The sequence below is a fragment of the Oenanthe melanoleuca genome, chromosome 3 (assembly GCF_029582105.1).
Source record: "Oenanthe melanoleuca isolate GR-GAL-2019-014 chromosome 3, OMel1.0, whole genome shotgun sequence".
In the NCBI taxonomy this organism is placed as follows: Eukaryota; Metazoa; Chordata; class Aves; order Passeriformes; family Muscicapidae; genus Oenanthe; species Oenanthe melanoleuca.
In genome coordinates, this window is record NC_079336.1 from 3,196,360 (window position 1) to 3,216,147 (window position 19,788).

Consider the following 19,788-nt stretch of genomic DNA (forward strand, 5'->3'; position numbering starts at 1 on the left):
GGTATGGCTGGACCTGTCCTGGCATGATGGGACTCTGCTCTTCCTCAGGCAATGCTCACACGTCCTGAAACAACCATAGCCAGAAACACTGAAAAACTCCCTTCCCTTCTCTGCAGGAGGTGAGGAGCTTCACATTGGGATATCTCATTTTACCAGCTACCAGGGCTCAGATGTCAAGGTCCAGATTGGGGACTCGTGGCCACAGATCCAGGCACAGACAGAGTTTGGGGTCAACGTGACACTCCCAGCCCTGCCTGAAGGGTGCTACAGTATTTCTGTCCTCATCAATGGCATTGCTGTGGCTTCAAACAGGTGTGTATTTTCCTTAGAAGCTTCATTTCTCATCCTATTTGGTGTTCTAGGGTTAATGTGAAAAGGAAGGTTTGATTTTTTTCACAAATTCTGTACCTAATGGTGAATTCTGCACTGTGGTATGAAATGATGAATAATTATCAAGGCATTTATTTGTCTGTGGAGCCCAAGTCAGAAAACTGCTAATGCTAGTCAATTAACTTCCCTTGGATCAGTAGGAGGCAGGAGAGAAACATTTTAGGAAAAAACAGTTGATTTGATGAAAAATGCATATTCAGGCAATCAAAGGTATTCACAGATTCAGGTCAAATGCAGATAAATCCTGCTGTAGGAAAACAGCAGAAGAAAAGAAACACTTTTCATCAGAAAAACAAAAGCTAGTTTGAACAATACAAAAATGCTTTGTTTGGAGAATTTTTAAATGATGCTATTTCCATCTCCTAAGGTGACACTTCAAGTTCATGCCTGGATAAATGTAATAAAAATGAATTAAAATGTAGGGGAAAGCTGACCTGAAATTGGGATACAGGAACACATTCACAAGCAACACAGTTTTATTCCTCCTCCATGGCAGCTGCCAGGAGTGACCCTGCAATGATGATACTGGGGAGAAATGAGGTGTTTCCATTGCTCACAAACCAACTCAAGCTGCTTGTGATGTTAATGAACCTCAGAAGGAGAAAAATTGTGGTTGGTGGGATGGCACACAGGGATTCTTCCCAGCTGGTGCTGGAGTCTGTTAGCAGCACCATCACTTCATCTCCAGGGATAGATTGGAAGGAGATGGGTCATCCCAGGAGAGGACTCTGATCTCTGGTGGGCTGGATTGCAGGAGTGAGAAGATCCCTTCTCTAGCATGTCTAGGGGATGTTTTTGAAAGCAGGGTGATGAAGAAAAATAGATATAGGTGGGACAGAAATAGAGCTATAACTTTTTCTGGGTGGGCTTCAAGAGCTCATGTCTGGGTTTCCTCTTGCTCAGTTTACTACACTCTCTGGTGGGAGGGTGAGGAGAGAGGGCAGCTGTGATTTTCAATGAGCTTCTATTGGGCATCAGTGGGATCTGCTTGCCAAAAAATCCTTATCCTTGCTTCCTTTGATGGGCAGTTCAATTGGACTAAATTTGGCCCAGAAGTTGCCAATTGATAAGAGAGTGTTTGTCATAGATGGAGCTCAAATGTGTCCCTGCCCAGGGATGGGGGGAGGTAGGAATGAGTGATCAGAGAAACCACTCAGTGATTCTAAACCACATGGAAAAATTTGGGGTGTTGGGTGGTCTTGTCACTGTGACATCAAACAAAGGGGATGTGCCAGGTGGATGCTTGGCTTTCTGGGAGTTGTAAGAAAGAAAAGCACTGCAGCAGGAAGGAAAAATAAAAGAGTCCCCTTACCTGCCCCAATTCCTTTCTGTGCTGGTTGTGTTTTGCAGGGTTGAGCCATTAATCCAGTACCTCTCTGAAATCTCCAGCATCCAGCCTTGCTGTGGCTCTGTTCTGGGTGAGCAGCATTGGTGCATCTGCAGCCACTCATGCAGGTTAAAGGGATCAAGGACACAGTTTTCCTGCAGGAATGGAAAGTGCATCCCATTTCACATCCCTTTAAGTGAGGGGGTTTTGTATCTGTGACCCTTTATCATGCAGGCATCAACTGGCACTCAGCAGAAATGTGGGGTTGTAGTGAGCATCCCCCCATCTGGTTGGCTGGCTCAGGGCTCCCTGTGCTCTGAATTTGATTTCCCCAAGTGTTTGCTCATGTATCTTTGCATGTTCCCTTTGGGAAAACAAAGCACACCCACACCTGGCTCATCTGTGCTGCTTCTTTCAGTCATTTTTGCCCCCATCTTTCAAGGTTTTCCATGTGGAAGTTAGGTGGAAAGCCAAGTACAACTGTGGTTTGAAGCAAACAATAATTTCAAGTGATCCCAAAAGGGATGTTCGTTTTTGTTACGTTGAAAAGGCAAAATAAAAAAAGCCCTCTTTCAATGTTAATTTTAATCAAAAGGGAAATATTTATTAATCCTGTTCTAAGCTTTTAGACATTGGAAATAATTTAAGTGTGTTTCTGAGCAGAACATCCCTGAATTAAAAAGAAAAGTTTTACTTTAAGTCTTAAAAAGTGGATTTGGGGTGGTTGATTTATTTTGTCATTTGGCTGGTGGTGGAGGAGAGTTGAATCCCTGTAGTGAATTTTACATGAGCCCTTAGAAATGCTTTTATAGAAGACAGAGAAATTCTTGTGCTACAACCTCAGGTCCTCCACAGATTGCTCTCCCAGGCTCACAACACATTTAAAGACAAAAAAATTCAGAGGCTTTGTGGTATGTGATTAGTTCAATAGTCTGTGAAGTGCTCAAGCCTTGAAAGATGACAGAGTGGGTAGAGCTTGGAGAGCAAATCCTATCAGTTTTGAAGATTAAGCCATACTACAAAAAATAATAAAAGTTTTACCCTCCTTTTTATATTTCAGGGTAAATTGAAAATTAAATAAGGACTGATTAACTCTTTGGTTGTGGTTTTATGAATGGCTTAAGCTGAATTAAAATCTCCTTGCTGCAAAAAGCATCAGTCCCTCCCCCCTTACCTGTAATCTTCTGTTGTCTCTGTGTGTGCATCTGGGTGAAGTATCCAAGGCCAGGTTGGATGGAGCTTGGAGCAGCCTGGGATAGTGGAAGGTGTCCCTGCCCATGGCAGGGGGTGGAAGGAGATGGTGTTTAAGGTCCCTTACAACCCAAACCATTTGGTGATTCTTGAAATCTGACACTCCCTGAGTTTGAAAATATTCATGATCCCATTCTTCTTCCCTGTGGGCATCAGGACCAAATCACCTCCCCACCCAGCTGCACACAGTCCCATCCCATGAAGAGTTCAGCCTCTCTTTGCTCTCAGGGGTCTTTCACAGCAGCTTTCTCCATTTCTGTGGTGGCTTTCTGCAGTCATTTACTGCCACCAAGGTCCTTGGCTATTTGTTACCTTAACCTCTTCTCCACACAGAGTTATCCTAATATATGACAGCTATTGTTTCTGTTGTCCCAAAAAAAGGATTTTATTTCTTCTTTCCTTCAGCCTGTCATGCTTATCAGCTTTATCATAAAAGATTTGTGTTGGAAGGGACCTTAAAGATCATGGTTTGAGATGGTTCAGAGATAATAACGAATTCCTCTTCTGCATATAATGTTCTTCTTTCTTGTTTTGTTTTGCTCCTAGGTGGAACACTGCTCACAATCTCTGGAGTGGGCTTTAGCCAAAACCCTGCCCTGGTTTCTGTGTCAATGGACAATCAAACCTGTACAGTTACTCACCTGGAAGAAGAGACAGTTTGGTGCCTGACCCCTCCAGCTGTTAATTTGTCTAATGAAGATCCACGTGACATCTCTGTCAGAGTAAATGTAGCCATCAGCAGTGGGTCACTTCAACAAGCTCTCTTTGCAAATGGGACCACCACCTTTAACTACCAAAGAGCTTTGACTCCCCTTGTTACTGCTGTTGAAACAGAAATCAGAGATGGCAGCCTGCTCTTGAGCATTCAGGGAATAAACATCACTGGGTCTCTGGCTAGGCTTGGGCACAGTGAATGTCAGCTTGAGTTTCAATATGACAACCAGTCTGCAATGTCTTACCAGTGCTCTTTGCCAGTGAGCAGCCTGGAACCTGGGACTGTCCCCATCCAGGTCATCCAGAGGCAGCTGGGATTTGCTCGAGTGGCAGCAAGGCAGCAGGCCCTCACCATAACTCCACAGATCACCTCCATATCCCCATCACAAGGATCCATCTGTGGTGGGATGCTGCTCACTATATCTGGTATTGCTTTGAAATCCAGGAGGAATTTGGTAGAGGTCAGCCTGCAGAGTAATTATTCCTGTGAGATCCAGAAGTCTGATAATGACTCCATCACTTGTGTTGTCCTTCCAGGGGCTCACCCTCTGCACCCTCAGTGGCTGGCTGGGGCATCTCGGGCTCTCAGTGTCACAGTGGCTGTCAATGGGGTCAGCAGTGTGTGCCTTGGGGACTGCACACTCCACCTTCATGAGCACTGGACCCCCCTGGTCCATCTGGTCACCTGGAGGAGCAATGGCACCTTCACCTACGTGACCATCAAAGGGCAGAGGCTGGCATGGCAGGGTGACAGCCCCAGGGTACAGGTGGATAACAGCACTGCCTGCACGGTGACCTTCTGGAATGAGACCATCATCAGGTGCCAGACAGGCTGCCTGGCCCCAGGGGAGCACCAGGTTTCCATAGGCAGCAGGAAAAGTGGCCGTGCTTGTTTCAGAGGGACATCCAGCCTTCTCTCCCTCCTGCCCTGGGTGTACCAGTTTTACCCACGGAATTTCAGCACCCATGGGGGAGGCCTGCTCAGCTTAGCTGGGCTGGCTCTGAAGGGACAGAGGATGACTTCAGTCCTCGTGGACCATCACCCTTGCTTCATTCTCAGCATCAGCTGTGTGCTCATCCAGTGCACGGTGCCTCCAGGGAAAGGCTCGAGGGCTCTGAGTCTGAGAGTAGATGGACTCTCCTATTACCTTGGAACAATAAGTTACAGTGAGGAGTTTACCCCAGCTTTCCTTTCACTTGTTTCCACTGGCCTCCTTTTAACTGTTAACGTATCCCAGGTGACAGAGATGGACTTGATCCACGTGTTTATTGGAGATTTTCCTTGCAGCAACATCACCATCACTGGCTCCTTGCTGCAGTGCACAGCTCCTCTGCTCCCTGTGGGAGAGTACCCTGTGCTGGGCCTGGATATTCCCAGGGGATGGGCTTCCTCCAACCTGACATTCACTTCTCACCTGACAGTGACAGCTGCACATCACAACTGGAGTAAGTCAGGGGGAGTTGCTGCAGTTCCTCCACTGGTTTTGTGTGAGGCACTGCAGTGCTTTTCTCATGAAAGCAGAAATTATGAATTTAAAAAAATGCTTTTGTTGACAGCTGGCTGTCAGGCTCTGTCTTAAATCCCACTTTCTGCTCTTTTCTAAGGTGGCTTGAAAGGAGGACAAGTTTACCTGCATGGAACTGGTTTTTCCCCAGGGAAGACTTTGGTCACAGTGTGTGGCACCAGCTGTGAAGTCCTGGGCAACATGACAGTGACTGAGCTGAGCTGCCTTGCCCCACGCCTACCAGGTCAGTTAAAACTCAGAAACTGTCCTTGTGTTAAAAATGTCCCCTAAAATCTTGACCCAAAATGGGGAGTCCTAGTGTGTCCCATCCCAGGGGAACAAGCCCTGGAGAGAGGAGAGGAATTAACATAGCACTGGAAAAGTTTGGACCTGATGATCTTGGAGTTCTTTTCCAACTGTAATGATTCCATGAATCTCTGAGTTCTGTGTTTTGAGCTCAGGGTGGTGTCAGGTGAGATTTTGTGTCAGTGGCCATGGATGTTGGATTGGATCCAGCATGTGCCTGTGGCCACACTCTCCTGACACCAACGTTTCCTCAGCAGTTATTCCTTGGGAAAGCTGCCCCACATAAAACATATGGACTGCAGGGCTGGGTACCCAAGCACCTCTTAGCCAACATCACCATCTTAATGAATTAAACTCCCTTAAATGCCTTTTCTTCTGAGGAAATGGTCTCAAGCTGTGCTGTTTCAGTTTGCCCAAGGAAGTGGTGGAGTCATCATTCCTGAAAGAGTTTAAAAATGTGTGGATGTGGCACTTGAGGACATGGTTTAGTGGTGAACTGTCGAACATGTTGGTGAGATGATGGTTGGACACAATGATCTTAAAGATCTTTTCCAACTTCACCATTCTTTGATTCTGTGGCCACACACATTTTGTGTTTTGGTTACATGGTGGGATGGCCTCAGTAGAAAGAAAAGGTTGAATGGCTGGAAGGGTGAACAGATGACAGACATGACAGGTTCATACCTTTGGGAAGCTGGAGATGAGGGTTTGACTTCCTTGGGAGGAGGATGGGATCATCCAGCATGACCAGAGCATCTTCTTTAACTGGACAGAGACATGATGATCTCCATCTCTCAAAGAGAAATAACTGAATTTTGGAGCTAACTCTTCAAAACGAGCATTTCCTGGGACAGGATGTGTTTCCTCCTTTTCCTACTGAAGGCTTAGAATTAGGTTTCTCAGATCTGTAAAAGGCAAAATTTAAGACTTTTAAATCTCCCCTCTGAGCCATTCCCCAAATTCTAAACATGGAGTGTTCACCTTGCTGCTTGACTCATTGGTGGAGCCCCCAACCCTGGAGGTGTCCAAGGAATGACTGGATGTGGCACTCAGTGCTCTGGGCTGGGTGACAAAATGAGAATTGGTCAAAGCTTGGACTCTGCAATCTTGGAAATCTTTTCCAACCTAAATGTGCTGTGATTCAGGGATTCCAACACTTGGAAGCTTAACATTTCCACCCCTTCATAGCTTTGAAGTTGGAGAACATCTGGAGGTCTGCACAAAGATTTGCTGTTCTGAGACTGTCCAGACATCCAGTATCCAGGTGACCAGAGATCCATGACCTTTTATTCTTTGTGGATGTGAAAGAAAGGTGGCAAGTTAGGGTGTCCATCAGGGTAAATTTTACAGGGGTTTGTTCAAAGGTGTGTGGAATATCCATCCTCCAAAATAGAAGTTGAATGAATTATTTGCTAAGAAACCACCCTAATGTGAAATTCAACATTCTTTTGAGCAAGGGTTGGGGCAAGAGGCATTCAGGTGTTCTCTTCAATCTCTCTCATTCCCAAATTCTAAATTTACTCCTGTCATTTTGAACAGTTCCTTTCAGAGAATCCCAGAAAGATTTTGGTTGAAGGAACCTTTAATGTCCTCTAGTTCCAACCCCAGTGCCATGAGGAATACTAAGAAAAATGGAAGGGAGAAAGAAAAAGGGCTTTAAAACCCAACCACCAGCACTCCAAAAGAGACACCAAGAGGGCATAAAGAGCTCAGTTTTCTTTGTTTTAAACAAGGCTCAAGCATAGCCCACAAAACTGCTTGTTATTTTAGACAGAAAAAGACATAGTGCTGGAGTGCTGGAAAGAAAACCAAGAAAAAATGGGTTATTGGAGGGAGAATAGCATACTAAAATTGAATCACATTGATCCAAACTGTGTTCAGAACAGGCAGGACCACGATGCTTGTTCCTGTCACTAGATGTCAGCAGGTGAATGCTGATTGCTGCTTGAGTGTCTGGAGGGGAAACGCAAAAGAAGCCTTGCCAGTTTCACCAGTCGAGTTGCAAAATATTTGTTAATTAAATATTTACAAACTTTCTTTTTTTCTTAAAGAAAAAAAAAAAAATCTTTTTGCAGGCTGCTCAAATGTGTGTTTGTCACGCTCTTTGTGCTCCCTGAGACAGTTCCATTCAGTTTGTGCACATCTGCATCTGCCATGGGCACATCTGTATACAGAGCAAGATGCTTTCCAGATACTCTTCCACATAATGCTAAAAATTTGACAACTTAAAAAATAAAAAAATAGGGTTTTAACTCGGCCCTCCACCACGTTTAGGGTGGTTTAAGTGCAGTAACTCCAGTCTCACCTCATGGTTTGCATCATGCTGTTTGCCTGGGGAATTTTGCCCACATCCAGTGGCTTGTCCCCATGGGAGAGGTGGCAAAGAGACTCCAGGGATTCAGGAATGGGGAGGAATGGGAAGGTGCCCCAGAGCCCCTCAGAGCTGTGTCCAAGTTGGATATTTGACCTTTCCCAGCTCTGCTGGCTGAATTGAAGAGCTCAAGCTGCATTTCTCTGCTGCTGAGGGCTGTGGAGCAGAACCCCCTCTCCTCTGGCACTGTGGCATGTCAGGTGGCAGTGGCTGCCCCGGGTCTCAGTGCTGGGTCATGTTGTGTCTGGCTTGTTTGGGATTAGAGATGTCCCCGTGGGAATCCCCAGCTGCTCTCATGTGACCCAACCCACAGGGCAAGGCTCTGCAGGTAGGAAATGTGACTTCTTTCCTTCTTTCCCTTTGAGCAGGAAGTTTTTCTGAGAGATGGGGAGTTGCCAGGCTCAGCAGGATCCATCCATAAGCCTTCCCCATAAGCTTTCCTTAGGAAAGGTGTTGAGCAGGGTCACAGCCAGGTTTTGGTTTGATCACCAAGGATGATCAAGAGCTGGCCATGTTCCTGGGATATGCTCAACCCAGAGCACAAGGAATGGAAATGCAGGACTAGACTCATTTATGAAAAGCGTTGTCTTTTGCAAGATGCAGAAAAATAAATCTAGAACAAAGCTAAAATTTGATTTTCAGCCTTAAAGCTTAAAAAAAAAAATACCAAGATTAAATAAAATCAACAAAACTCCACTGCCTTCAAGGAAAAACAAATCCAAAAGAAAAATGCCCAAATTAACCCATGGGTCTTTAAAGTGGCTTGATCACCATGCCTGGAAGGGTTCAAAAGCCACGTAGATGTGGCACTTGGGGACATGATTTAGCAGTGGGGTTGGCAGTGCTGGAGGAATGGTTGGGCTCAGTCTTAGAGGGCTTTTCCAGCCAAAATTATTCTATGATCATGAAAGCTCTGCCCTTCTCTGGTTCTTGCTTTGTTGCTTGTGCCACTCCATGAGTGAAAATGTAGTTGTAGATTCTGTTCAACTCAGGTTAAATTGACAGAACATGTGGTTAATGTTTGTGGGACTGAGTTGTGCTCCTGTGAAAAATGAGAAAACTGGCAGGAGACAGGTGAGAAAATAACTGATTATTCCTCTAAGGTGATATTAGGGTAAATAGCATATATAATTTTGCCAGTAAGCCAGCCTGAGATTTTATTTTTACATTAGGGGGAAGGTGAGAAAAGCTCCTTTAAAAGGAGTTGAACTGATAGGAGAATGCATCAAGGTAAAAGCTCAGCCTGATTTTCCTGGTTGCATCAGCATGCTTGGAATAACAGGTCTGACTTTGTGGTTTTGATGTAACAGTTCTTGGGATCTTTGTTAGAGGGTGCTGTACCTGCCATGAACCAGAGCCCACTGGTAAAAGTGGATGTTTGGGGAGGAGGATTTAGATTAGAGGCTAGAAATGAGTCTGGTTTGAAAGGATGAGATGTGTGGTTGGGTGGGGCAAGAGGAGAGAGAGGAAGGAGTTTTGGTTCTAAGAAGATGCACTGAGCCAGGACAATGGGGACTAGACTGGGGAAATTTGGGGATTTGTATGAGCAGATGCAGAAGATATGAAGAGTAGTGTTGTGGCAACTGGGACCTGAGTAGAAACCAGGGCCACAATAAACACAAACCTGTTTATCATGGAGACCAAAAGATCTACCTTTTAAATCCAGAAATGAAGTTAAGAGGGGGAAATAAAGCATATTAATTACATAGCAGGAATGTCTGACAGAGATCTATCAGGAAGAGATGCTTGAAAGGCACCTCTTGGGACTTCTGAGACCTGTCTGTGTGAAATGAATGTCTCACAGGGAGAAATCCTTCACAGGAGGAGGTTGGACTCGATGACCTTAACAGGTCTTCTTCTCCTCTCCCTTTTATAAACTTATTTCTTTTTTTAATTCTTTGTCTTCCGTGCTAAGCACATGCTGCTGCTCCACAGTCCATTTTGTGAGGGGGGGATGACCAGGGATGTGAGTTTTGGCACTGGGACTCCTTGGGCAGCTCTTCAGTCAATCCCTTGGAGCCTCCTGTAGGTTTGAGCCTCATCACACGTCCAGCAGTTGTTATTAAACAGTGACCCAGAACAAAGCCCTTGTGCTGAGCATCCCAGGATCCTGGACTAAGCCAGAGTATCCCTCAAAGCCAGGGCTGGGGGCAGTCAGTCCTGAGCCATTGCCACCACACAGAGATTTGGCTGCCTTAGTGTCTGATCTCAGAAGAGAAGCTGGAATGAGCTGAGTGCATTCATCCCAGCAATGGGATTGCAGGTCTGATCTTTACAGGGAGCACAAAGCTGCTTCATTCTGGGGTTTGAACACTAACCAATTAAGCAGGGAGAAGAATTGTGTCCCAGAACAGGCAGAATATCCTTTTAGGATGTGCCAAAAGCGTGTTGAGATCTTTAGTTGATATTTTTTGCTGCTGTTGTGGTAGGAGATGATGGCACCAAAAATACCAAGGGCTATTTGTGTTTCATGGTCAGAGGAATGGGAAGGGAAACGCTCTTAAATGAATAAAAATATTAAAATCTCTGAGAAGAGGGGAATAGGAGAACCTTGGAGAGCCCCAAGGAAGGAGTGGGAAAAGGACATCACCTCTAAAAGTGATATCTCCATCTGATGAACAGGAGATGTGGGGTGGGGAGGTGAGATTTTTCCCTCCTTCCACCAGGGAGAAAAGCAATTCTAAATTTGACTCTGGGCTGTATAGATTGAGTTTGCTTGGATTTTGCTTCCTCTGATCTCTGCAATCCTTTGTAGCCATATTCTAAAACTTAGGTTTTATAAATTAATACCTTTGTTTGCCTGGTGAGAATTAACAACTATTTTAGCTGTTGGTAGGACACAAGCCCTCCTGTTCCTGCAGGCATGATAACTTTGGGTTGAGGGCACTGGGGCACAGCAGAAACACCCAATTTCCACATTTTGGGGCTGTTTAAAAAGTGGCAGGCTGTTCCTGTGCTGAGCTCTCAGGGCTGTGTGGGAAACTCCTTCTGGTGACCTACATGAGCCAGGCAAGTTCTGTGACAGCAGCAAAATGTTGAGGAAAACAGCCCTGACACCCTGTGAGTAATTTCCAACATTTGTCTCAGAGTTCAAGTGGTTTTTCACATAGGAAAACTCTGCCATGTTCTTTTCAAGACCACAAAAGAAAACCAAAATCTTCCTGTAGTGAATTGGTTCTGCTGCAGGTTGTTGCAAATGCAAGATTTTTGCAGCATTTAGTCCCCTTGGATGCTATTTATTTGTCAAAACACAGATATCTAGTGCTGCTAAATGCCCTTGGAAAGCCAGGAAAGACATAAGGATTTTGTTCTAGGCATAGAATACCTGAAGTAGCTCTACACAGAATTTTGGACAATAAAAGCCAAATCTAGCTATCTTTTTTTAGTTTTCTCTGCCTATTACTTGTCTTAGTTGTAGGTCTTCAAGGCAAGGATTGTGTTTGGCTCTGTTTGGATGCCAAGAATTTTGCCCCTGGATTTTGGGAAGGAAAGGGATTAAGCATATTGCAAAATCTGTGAGCATGTGGGTAACTTTATCTTCTCATTCTACATCCAGAGAAGAAAAACAGAGAAGAATTGTCAACTCTCTCTCTAAAGTCCAGAGCAGATGAGCTGATAGGTTTTAATATTTCAAAAATACCTGAAACATTAAAGAGTTATAAACTCTTCAGAAATACCCCATATGAAATAATAAGTTTTTGCAATATGTTCTAAATATTTTAATATAAGAAATAGAACACTTTCACATTTTTACAATTTCAACCCCCATTTTTTAAGATTGCTTAGGAGACAAGACATTCATTGACAATGACACTTCCCCAGCAAACAATTTTGAACAAACTGGTACTTACAAAAGCAAATAGGGAAAATCCCTTTCTTGATAAATTTCCATATATTTGATTTCTGGAGCTTAAGGAATACTCTTGGATGCTACAGTGCAGTCTGTTATACTGTCCACAGACTTTTCAGGAATTCTTCATAACTATTTGGTTAGTTCAGGATTAATGATTATTCTCCAAAAGTCAGGGCTTTGAGAGAAACAGATTTCATGTCTGTCATGGTTTAATGATTAAAGGACTCCTTTCTAAAATTGTTAAACCCAAATATTTCAACTGAATCAGAACTTCAGTGACAGTTCATAATACCTTTTTTTTTTTTTAGCATTTTTTTTGTCTGGGTTTAGAAGAAGAAAATCTAATTTCTGCTCACAGAATCACACTGAATCACTTAGGTTGGAAAAAACCTCCAAGACCATCGAGTCCAACCTGTGAATGATCCTCACCTTGTCACCCAGACCAGAGCTCTGAGTGCCACATCCAGCCCTTCCCTGAGCACCTCCAGGGTTGGTGACTCCACCACCTCCCAGGGCATGGCATTCCAGGGCTGAACAGCCCTTTCCATGAAAAAAAACTCTTCCAGATGTTTACACCACTTGTTCTCAAAATGAACCTCAAAACAGCTGCTCCCATTGCAATTTTTACCTCATGCATGGAGGCAAACTTGGACCACATCTCAAATCATACTCAGCTATAAAACAAGGTGGGAGATCCCAGTTCCCACCAGTTCCCCAGGAACCCTCCAAGCTGTGTCAAAGTTTCCTCAAAAACTGTTTCTGGATTTCAAACTTATGACATATGTTGTCACATCTCCTTGGTAAAAGTTTTGTGCCATGTTCCTGAACTGTAAACCATGTTCTGCCTCTCCCAGAAGAAATGCCCATGATTGTATTTACTCTGACACTGACCCCCAGAAGAACTCTGCTTTTGATTTAAAGCCTTGGAGAAGGCTTCCAAATTTGAGTGATGGAGTTTGAATCACTGGTGTGTAGTTGAATAGAAGTGTGTAATTTCACATGGTGAAGGGTTTGGAATTTGGGGTTTTAGAATATAGTAATAGGTGTGGGACAAGATGGACATTCTTGGGTGTTGTCTCTTCTTCCTTCTTGTTCCTTCTTCATAATTTCAGGTAGTAGTTTTTAGTTAGATAAAAAGTACTGCAGTGCAAGTCACAGGTGTCATAGTCATTGGGCCAAAAGTATAAATAATATAAATGTTAGCTTTCAATTAGATAGTTTGCCTTTAAAAGACCTTGTAACTAGATCTACCAACATTTACTCCCTTTTAGCTTGTTAACTAAAAGTGCTACAGAACTCTTTGTACTATAGATAAGAATTAATAAAGAAGTAAGTCCAAATAAGAAAACCCATCTCTCATGCATTCAATCCTAACTCTAAATGAAAGGGAAAAAAAAACAAAAACAAAAACAAGCAAAAAACCCAAAAAAACCCCCCCAAAACCCAAAAAAAAAAATCAAAACAAAACAAAAAAAACCCCAACCAAACAAAGAAAAAAACTCCAAAAAACAAAAAAAAAAAAAAAAAACCAAAAAAAACAACAAAAACAACCCAGCCACTAATATGTAAGACCAGTAATAGGAAAAGTCCTTACAATCCATTTAGTTCCATGGCAGGGACACCTCCTGCAATGGCACCTCTCAGCAGTTAAAATATTCTCGATGTCAGTGGTGTTTAGGCTGCTTTGGGTTATTTTTTTTTTCCCTCTGCTGTCTTGCAGCCTCTTTGGCCATTCTCTGTGGTCTGACTCATTCTTCTGCCAGCTGCCAAGAGGACAGAGCCACCTTCATTGGCTGTGACATCCTGGTGACAGTGGGCACCTCCCAGCAGAGAGGATCTGTGTCCCACTTCTATGTCTGTGGGGACACCCCGCCCCAGGGACACTTTGCTGGACTCCTTGCCAGGTTAGTGCCATGTCTGCATCAGCCCAGGGGGTCCATCCACAAATAAAATCCCTCCAATGGTTTTCCACCTTTTGCATCCTTGTTCCAAGTGATGGAACAAATTCTTAATTCTCCCATTGATGCCAGTGGAGCAGTTTAGCCTTGAGACCACTAGAGAGCTCTGCTGGGTTGTGGAATTCATTCCCTGTGCCTATCAAAGCATCTCCAGCCCCCCCTCCTTCCCTCCTGCCTTTTTAAAGTGTTTGAGAGACATCACAAAATCCATCTGTAAACAGCCTGCTTTGTTCCTTCTTAGGTTTTAATATTTATCTTCTGATCCAAAGCAACATCTGGTGGGTGCCAATGGGAAAAAGATTAGGCATTATGAAAAGCAGAAGTCTTCTTTTTTTCTGTTGTTTTTTCCTTTTTTTTCCCCCTTCTTTCTTTTTTCTTCTTTTTTTCCCCCCCCTCTGCCTTTCTCCAAGCACTTTTATGAGTAAAAAAATCACAGAGTAAATCCATCAGGATGTGCAAGGGTTCTTATGCTTTGCAAATCCAAGGCCAAGCTGTCCAGGAATAAACTTGGAACTGTTCTCTTTGATGGAGCAGTGAGGATTTATTCCTGCAGAGCATTTACTTCTAGGGAATGTCTGAGTTAGGGAATAAACAGGTGAAGGATTGGGTTTGGAAAGGACCTCAAAGGTTATCTTGTTCCATCCCCATGGCAGGGACATCTCCACTATCCCAGGCTGCTCCAAATCCCATCCAGCCTGGCCTTGGACACTTCCAGGGTTGGGGCAGCTGCCTGGACAGTGTTTTAAATAAATATTTTCTTTATGTAATCTGTACCAGAGCCCCTCCTTTATCAGCTGATAATGGCAAAAGCATATTCCTTAAAAGAGTTGTAAGTTTTGCCATCTAACAACACTTGTATCAAGGTACATTCCTGAATTCCATTTAATAATTCACTTATTTTCTTGCATTTCCTTTAGACATTGCAACTTGTTAACAGTGTTGTAGAATGTGCTTGCATGAGGACAGAGATGAACTATCTGTTATTACAAGCAAAGCTTATTTAATTTTTGCAAAAAAACAAACAAACAAACAAACAAAAAAAAAACCAAACTGTGGAAACCACTCAAAGGTCCTTGTATTGACTTGAATGTTTGGGAAATTGTCTCTATGCCCTGCATCCAGCTGACCACCACCCCCTTCTGCCTTTAAAACTGTTGGTTATTTAAAAGATGCATTTTTTTCTTGGAGCTTTAAAAAGTACTCTGCAATCTTAAAAGATAGCCCAGTCCACTGAATTATTGTACAGGACAAGATTAATTCTCAAAGTGTTGCTATCAAAAGCAAGCACAGCTCCCCAAGGCTGGCTTTTGATTATTGATACAGCAGAGGGAAAAGTTTGTTTAAATATAAAAATAAAATTTTGGTGTTAAAAGGGTTCAGGAACTTGCAAAAGCTTTATTTATTTATTTATTTATTTTTCCTTTTTCAGTATTTTTGTGGTTTTTAATGTGTCTTTACCACTTAAGCCCTGAAAAAGGGCAACAAAACAAAGAGCCCCTAAGTGCAGGGCTTTGTTTGCAGAGTGAGCTGCTGCATCCAGCAGGGAAGTTTGAAATCTTCAGGGTCACCAAAGCACTCTGCTCACCACCCTGCTGACAAAGCTCTGAGCCCTGGCTTTCCATGGGTCAGTTTTGGGAGAGCTGTGGGCAAGGGAGGTGCTCCTGCCCCACCTGGAACAGTGTCCAGCTTTGGTCCCCAGCTCAGGAAGGAGCTGTTGGAGTCCAGAGGAAGCAGGGTGATGATCAGAGGGATGGAGCAGCTCTGCTGTCAGGAAAGGCTGGGAAAATTTGGATTGTTCAGCCTGGAGGAGAGGAGGCTGCAGGGAGAACTTAGAGCACCTTTCAATGGCTAAAGGGACCCTGTGAGATTTGGGGAAGGACTTGGGACAAGGGCCTGGAGTGACAGGGGAATGGCTTCAAACTGACAGAAGGGAGATTTTTGTGAGTTATTAGAAGGGAATTATTCCTTGTGAAGGTGAGGAGACCCTGGCACAGAATGCCCAGAGAAGCTGTGGCTGCCCCTGGAAGTGTCCAAGGCCAGGCTGGATGGAGCTTGGAGCAGCCTGGGACAGTGGAAGGTGTCCCTGCTCATGGCAGAATGGTGTCTAAAGTTCTTCCACTCCAAACCATTCTGGGAATTCAATCTCAGAGACACTTTACCAAAATCCTCTTATATAGAATTTTCAGGAACCTGAAGACCTCTTACAATCCTGATCCTGCCTATCTGTTCCTCTGTTTTGTTGAGTAAATCAGGCTGTGAACTGTTTCCTTTCTGAGCTATTCAGGAAATGTGTAATTTGTGTAATTTCTGGGCTGTGTTGGTGTTGCTGTAACTCCTCTCCTTTCTCCAACTTGCCTGTGTGAATCTGATGATGGGATGGGGAGGAGAGGGAGAAGCAGCAATGGCCAAGAGTCACAGAATCAATCAGGCTGGGAAAGACCTCTGGAACCATCAAGTCCAACCATTAACCCTGCACCACACTTTGCTCACCACTAAACCATACACTGAATCCTAAAGCTGCCCACAATGAAACACTACCAAAATCAGCAACTGTCAGCAGCAAAACCAAGGGAAAAAACATTTCTCTCCCACCACTTTTTCTATTACTTCATCCCCCTCTGCAAGGGGAGGCTTTGGAGCAAATGTCTGCTGGTATAACTGGCACATATATCGAATCTGCTTAGTCTGGGCTGTTAAGTAAGTTTAATTAATTTACTAAGTTAATGTTCCAATGTTAGCAACAAAGCATCATTGCAATCAGCTGGGTAGCAGGAATTGGAACCCCTAAATGAGCTCATTTTTTCACAGTTGGAATTAGGGACCAGTTAGCCAGTTGTGTGGTTTTTCCAATTTCTCCCCTTGCCCTAGGGGAGTTGCAAGTTATTCATTCCCCATTGCTAAGTGTGAGTAAGGTGGGGAGGGGGGAGGCACAAACAAACCCTACTCCTTGTAGGAGTCCATCTTTGCTGATTCCCTCCCTGGTGTCTGCACTTATCTGCCTGCCTTCGTCCTAGAATGGCATTCCTTCCTGTTTGTGATGGTTTGGGGAAGGAGAAAAGCATCACTGAGAGATATTTACTGCATGTGTTTTCATCCTGAGTGTGTGCAGATAAAGGGGGGAAAAAACAAATAAACAATAAAAGAATGGAAACAAAATTACCGAAATTTGCAAAGTTTGACAAATGGTGGCCAGGAGTTGCCACAAGCTAATGGCTTGCAATGATTAATAAGAGTAAAAATAATTGCATTTCATTAAGATTGATGACACCCCATTTAACCTCCCTTCTCGTTTCAGCCCTAAAGTGGAAAGAGATGAAGTTCTCATCTATAATAGCTCCTGTAACATTACCATGGAAACTGAGGCAGAGATGGAGTGTGAGGGAGCTAATCAGCCAATTACTGCCAAGATTACTGAGATATGGAAAAACTGGGGCCAGAACACTCAGGTATAATCAAATCTTTTTTACAGACTGATTCAAACAGCTTAAAATTAAATTTGTAATATTGTGTACATTTAAAGGGGGGCAAGAAAAAAAAACAATTTAGGCTGAGCAGCAGCAATATATAATATTAAATGCTTTCCAACTTTGAATAGCAGTCCTAATGCAGCACAGCTGAATTAATGGTTAACTATGGCTAATCATGTATTTTATGAGACATAAATGAGCTTTACCTTATTTTCTGACCAATGTATGTATTTTTTAACACTGTCTCCTTTTTTTTTTTAACATAAATTCAATTGTGTTCTAAAAATGTTATTTTCTGTTGAGCAGAAATCTTAGCCATGAGGTACAGTTTCAGCTCTCTGGCAGAGACTTAGCATTCAGTGCAGCCCTGGTTATATTTGATTTTTGCTGCTTTTCAGTAGCTGAAGGAAAATGGGACAGTCTTCTCAGTGCTATCTGTGGGCATAGCAAGAAAAGAAGAGTTCATGACAAAAATGCTATCATTCTGAACCAGCATACATTTTATTACTTGATACATAGAAATGTCATTGCTAACCTGAAATGTCCTGTTAGAGTACCCACAGTTTTGCAGAGAGGGTGTTTAGCCACCTGTAAGAAGAAATTTAGAGGGGTTGGATATTTGGTTGAACAGAAATTATCCCTTTTTCACTATCCTTTCTTAAAGGATAGCTGGAGACCTCCTGAATACAGGGATGTGTGAGGGGGGGATAGTTACACACCTTAGGATAAAAAAAACCCCCAAATGCTATTTTAATCTATTAAATAAAATTTTCACACAGTCTTCTATCATAATTTAGGAAGTTCATTCACTCAGCAACAATGTTAAAGCTACCACAGTAATTTTGAACTCTATCTGCAAAGAGATTACCTGTGTTAAAGGACTTTAAATTTATTTTGTCACCCCAAAAAGTAGCTGCAGTGTTCTGGCAGAGTAATTTTGGTGCATTTCTAGTGTTGAATTCTATATTTAATTTTATATATCTGATCTATTCTATATTTAGGAGTCTATGAATACTTGTAAATCTACTTTACATGAATATTGCTATTGGAGTGGAATATCCTAAATTAGAATTTTTTGCTTCTGTAAAGCCTGTCCTTGGTGTGGGAAGGAATGTCAGATGTAGAATGTTACCTGTTAAGGTTCATTTGTTCATCAGCCTTGTTAGTTATGTTAACTAAAACATGTCCAGGAGAAAAGCAACCCTCAAAAATTGCTGGTTGGTGACTGCAGGAGTGAAGTGCCCAGGCAAATATGAGATTAGATAACTTCTGCTCACCCTCCTGTTTTCCTTCCCAAATGGGAAAAGGGCATTTTTAGAGCCTGGGCTGCAGCTTGGAGGGACATTCCCCACTGCTCAGCTGTGCCACAGGTCCTGCAGCCTCAGAAATGGCAGCATGACAGGCTGGGAGCAAGAAGAGGAAGAAGCTGTGAGCTTTGTCCCTGCAGGGGTTTTTCTGCTCAGAGCAGGGAAAACCAAGAAAGTCCTGAGTGTCCTGAATGAACAAATTCATTCAGAGCAGGATGAAAACAGCAGCACTCGAGATCTGGGATTTGCTGCTGCTTAATGAACCCAGTGGGCATTCAGAATCATTTTATCCCTCTTCCCAAAACTGGCTGGGGTGAGCAGAGGTGGATGGGTGGGGAGCTCAGATAAATGGCTTCAATTTGGGTGCCTTTCTGGCTGACAGCATCCCGTTAAGATTTACGAGCTGGCGGCGCGTGCCTGCTTCACTGTGGGGGTTTAAATCAAGTCGTGTGAACTGGCCTTACCTTTCCCCTGGAAAAAATGGTCCCCAGGTTCAGCACTAAGCAGTGGAATGCATTAATAGCACCACGTGCCTTAGGATAATGGTGCTATTAGCAGGCAGCACGACTCTGTGTACAAGTAATGGGGCTGCATCTCTTTATAATAACATCTGGCACTTCTCTTGCATGCTCATGCAAGGATCTCAAAGCATTCCATAAAAAAGGGGCATGATCCTGTTCCCAGCACAGCTGCACTGCTCAGAGGTTTGTTTTCTGCTCCCTCTGCTGCCAGCTGAAGGATGCCTGGGCTGAGCACTCAGCTCAGCTGGGTGCTGTGGGAGGGCTGGCTCAGAGATGATGATGATGGTGGAGCAGGATTAGCTCCAGGATGGTGCTGGAAGTGAAAATGTAGAAAGGCTGACAGAAGCTTGTGGCATGGAATGAATGGGAACTGGCAAGAAGAGAGCCAGCTGGTTGAGAGCAGGAAAAAAAAAAAAAAAAAAAAAAAAGTAAAATGATGGTACTGTGAACTTGAGAGGTACAAATGGTGACATCACCAAACCTGCCAGAGCTCAAGCAGCATCTGGACAACATTCTTAGGCACAGACTGGGGCTCTTAGTGCTGTTCTCTGCAGAGCCAGGAGTTGGCCTTGATGATCCTTGTAGGTTTCTTGCAGCTCAGGATATTCTGTGATATGCCCATTATTCTGTGGCACAGTTGTTAGGGTATTTTTTCATCTGTTGTTTAAACAACTGCATTTTCTGGTAGGTGCTGCAAAATCCATCGCTCAATCTTTGTCCTTTAAGCTCTGGTCTCTGAGCTGTTCCTTGCATGAATCACAGAATCCTAAATGTTGGAAAAGACCTCCAGGTACACCAGGTGCATGTTTATGGTGAGG

At 43.5% G+C, this 19,788-nt stretch overlaps 1 protein-coding gene across 1 annotated transcript in view; it reads left to right on the forward strand.

Annotated features, from left to right (window-relative positions):
- The window catches only part of PKHD1 (PKHD1 ciliary IPT domain containing fibrocystin/polyductin), a 233,032-nt gene that overhangs the window by 37,751 nt on the left and 175,493 nt on the right, over positions 1 to 19,788 (forward strand). Inside the window, exons 30-35 of the mRNA XM_056488194.1 lie at positions 117 to 312; positions 1,741 to 1,808; positions 3,515 to 5,128; positions 5,288 to 5,431; positions 13,438 to 13,621; positions 16,971 to 17,121. Of these exons, the coding sequence (XP_056344169.1) occupies positions 117 to 312; positions 1,741 to 1,808; positions 3,515 to 5,128; positions 5,288 to 5,431; positions 13,438 to 13,621; positions 16,971 to 17,121 (2,357 nt within the window). The remainder of the gene's footprint in view (positions 1 to 116; positions 313 to 1,740; positions 1,809 to 3,514; positions 5,129 to 5,287; positions 5,432 to 13,437; positions 13,622 to 16,970; positions 17,122 to 19,788) is intronic.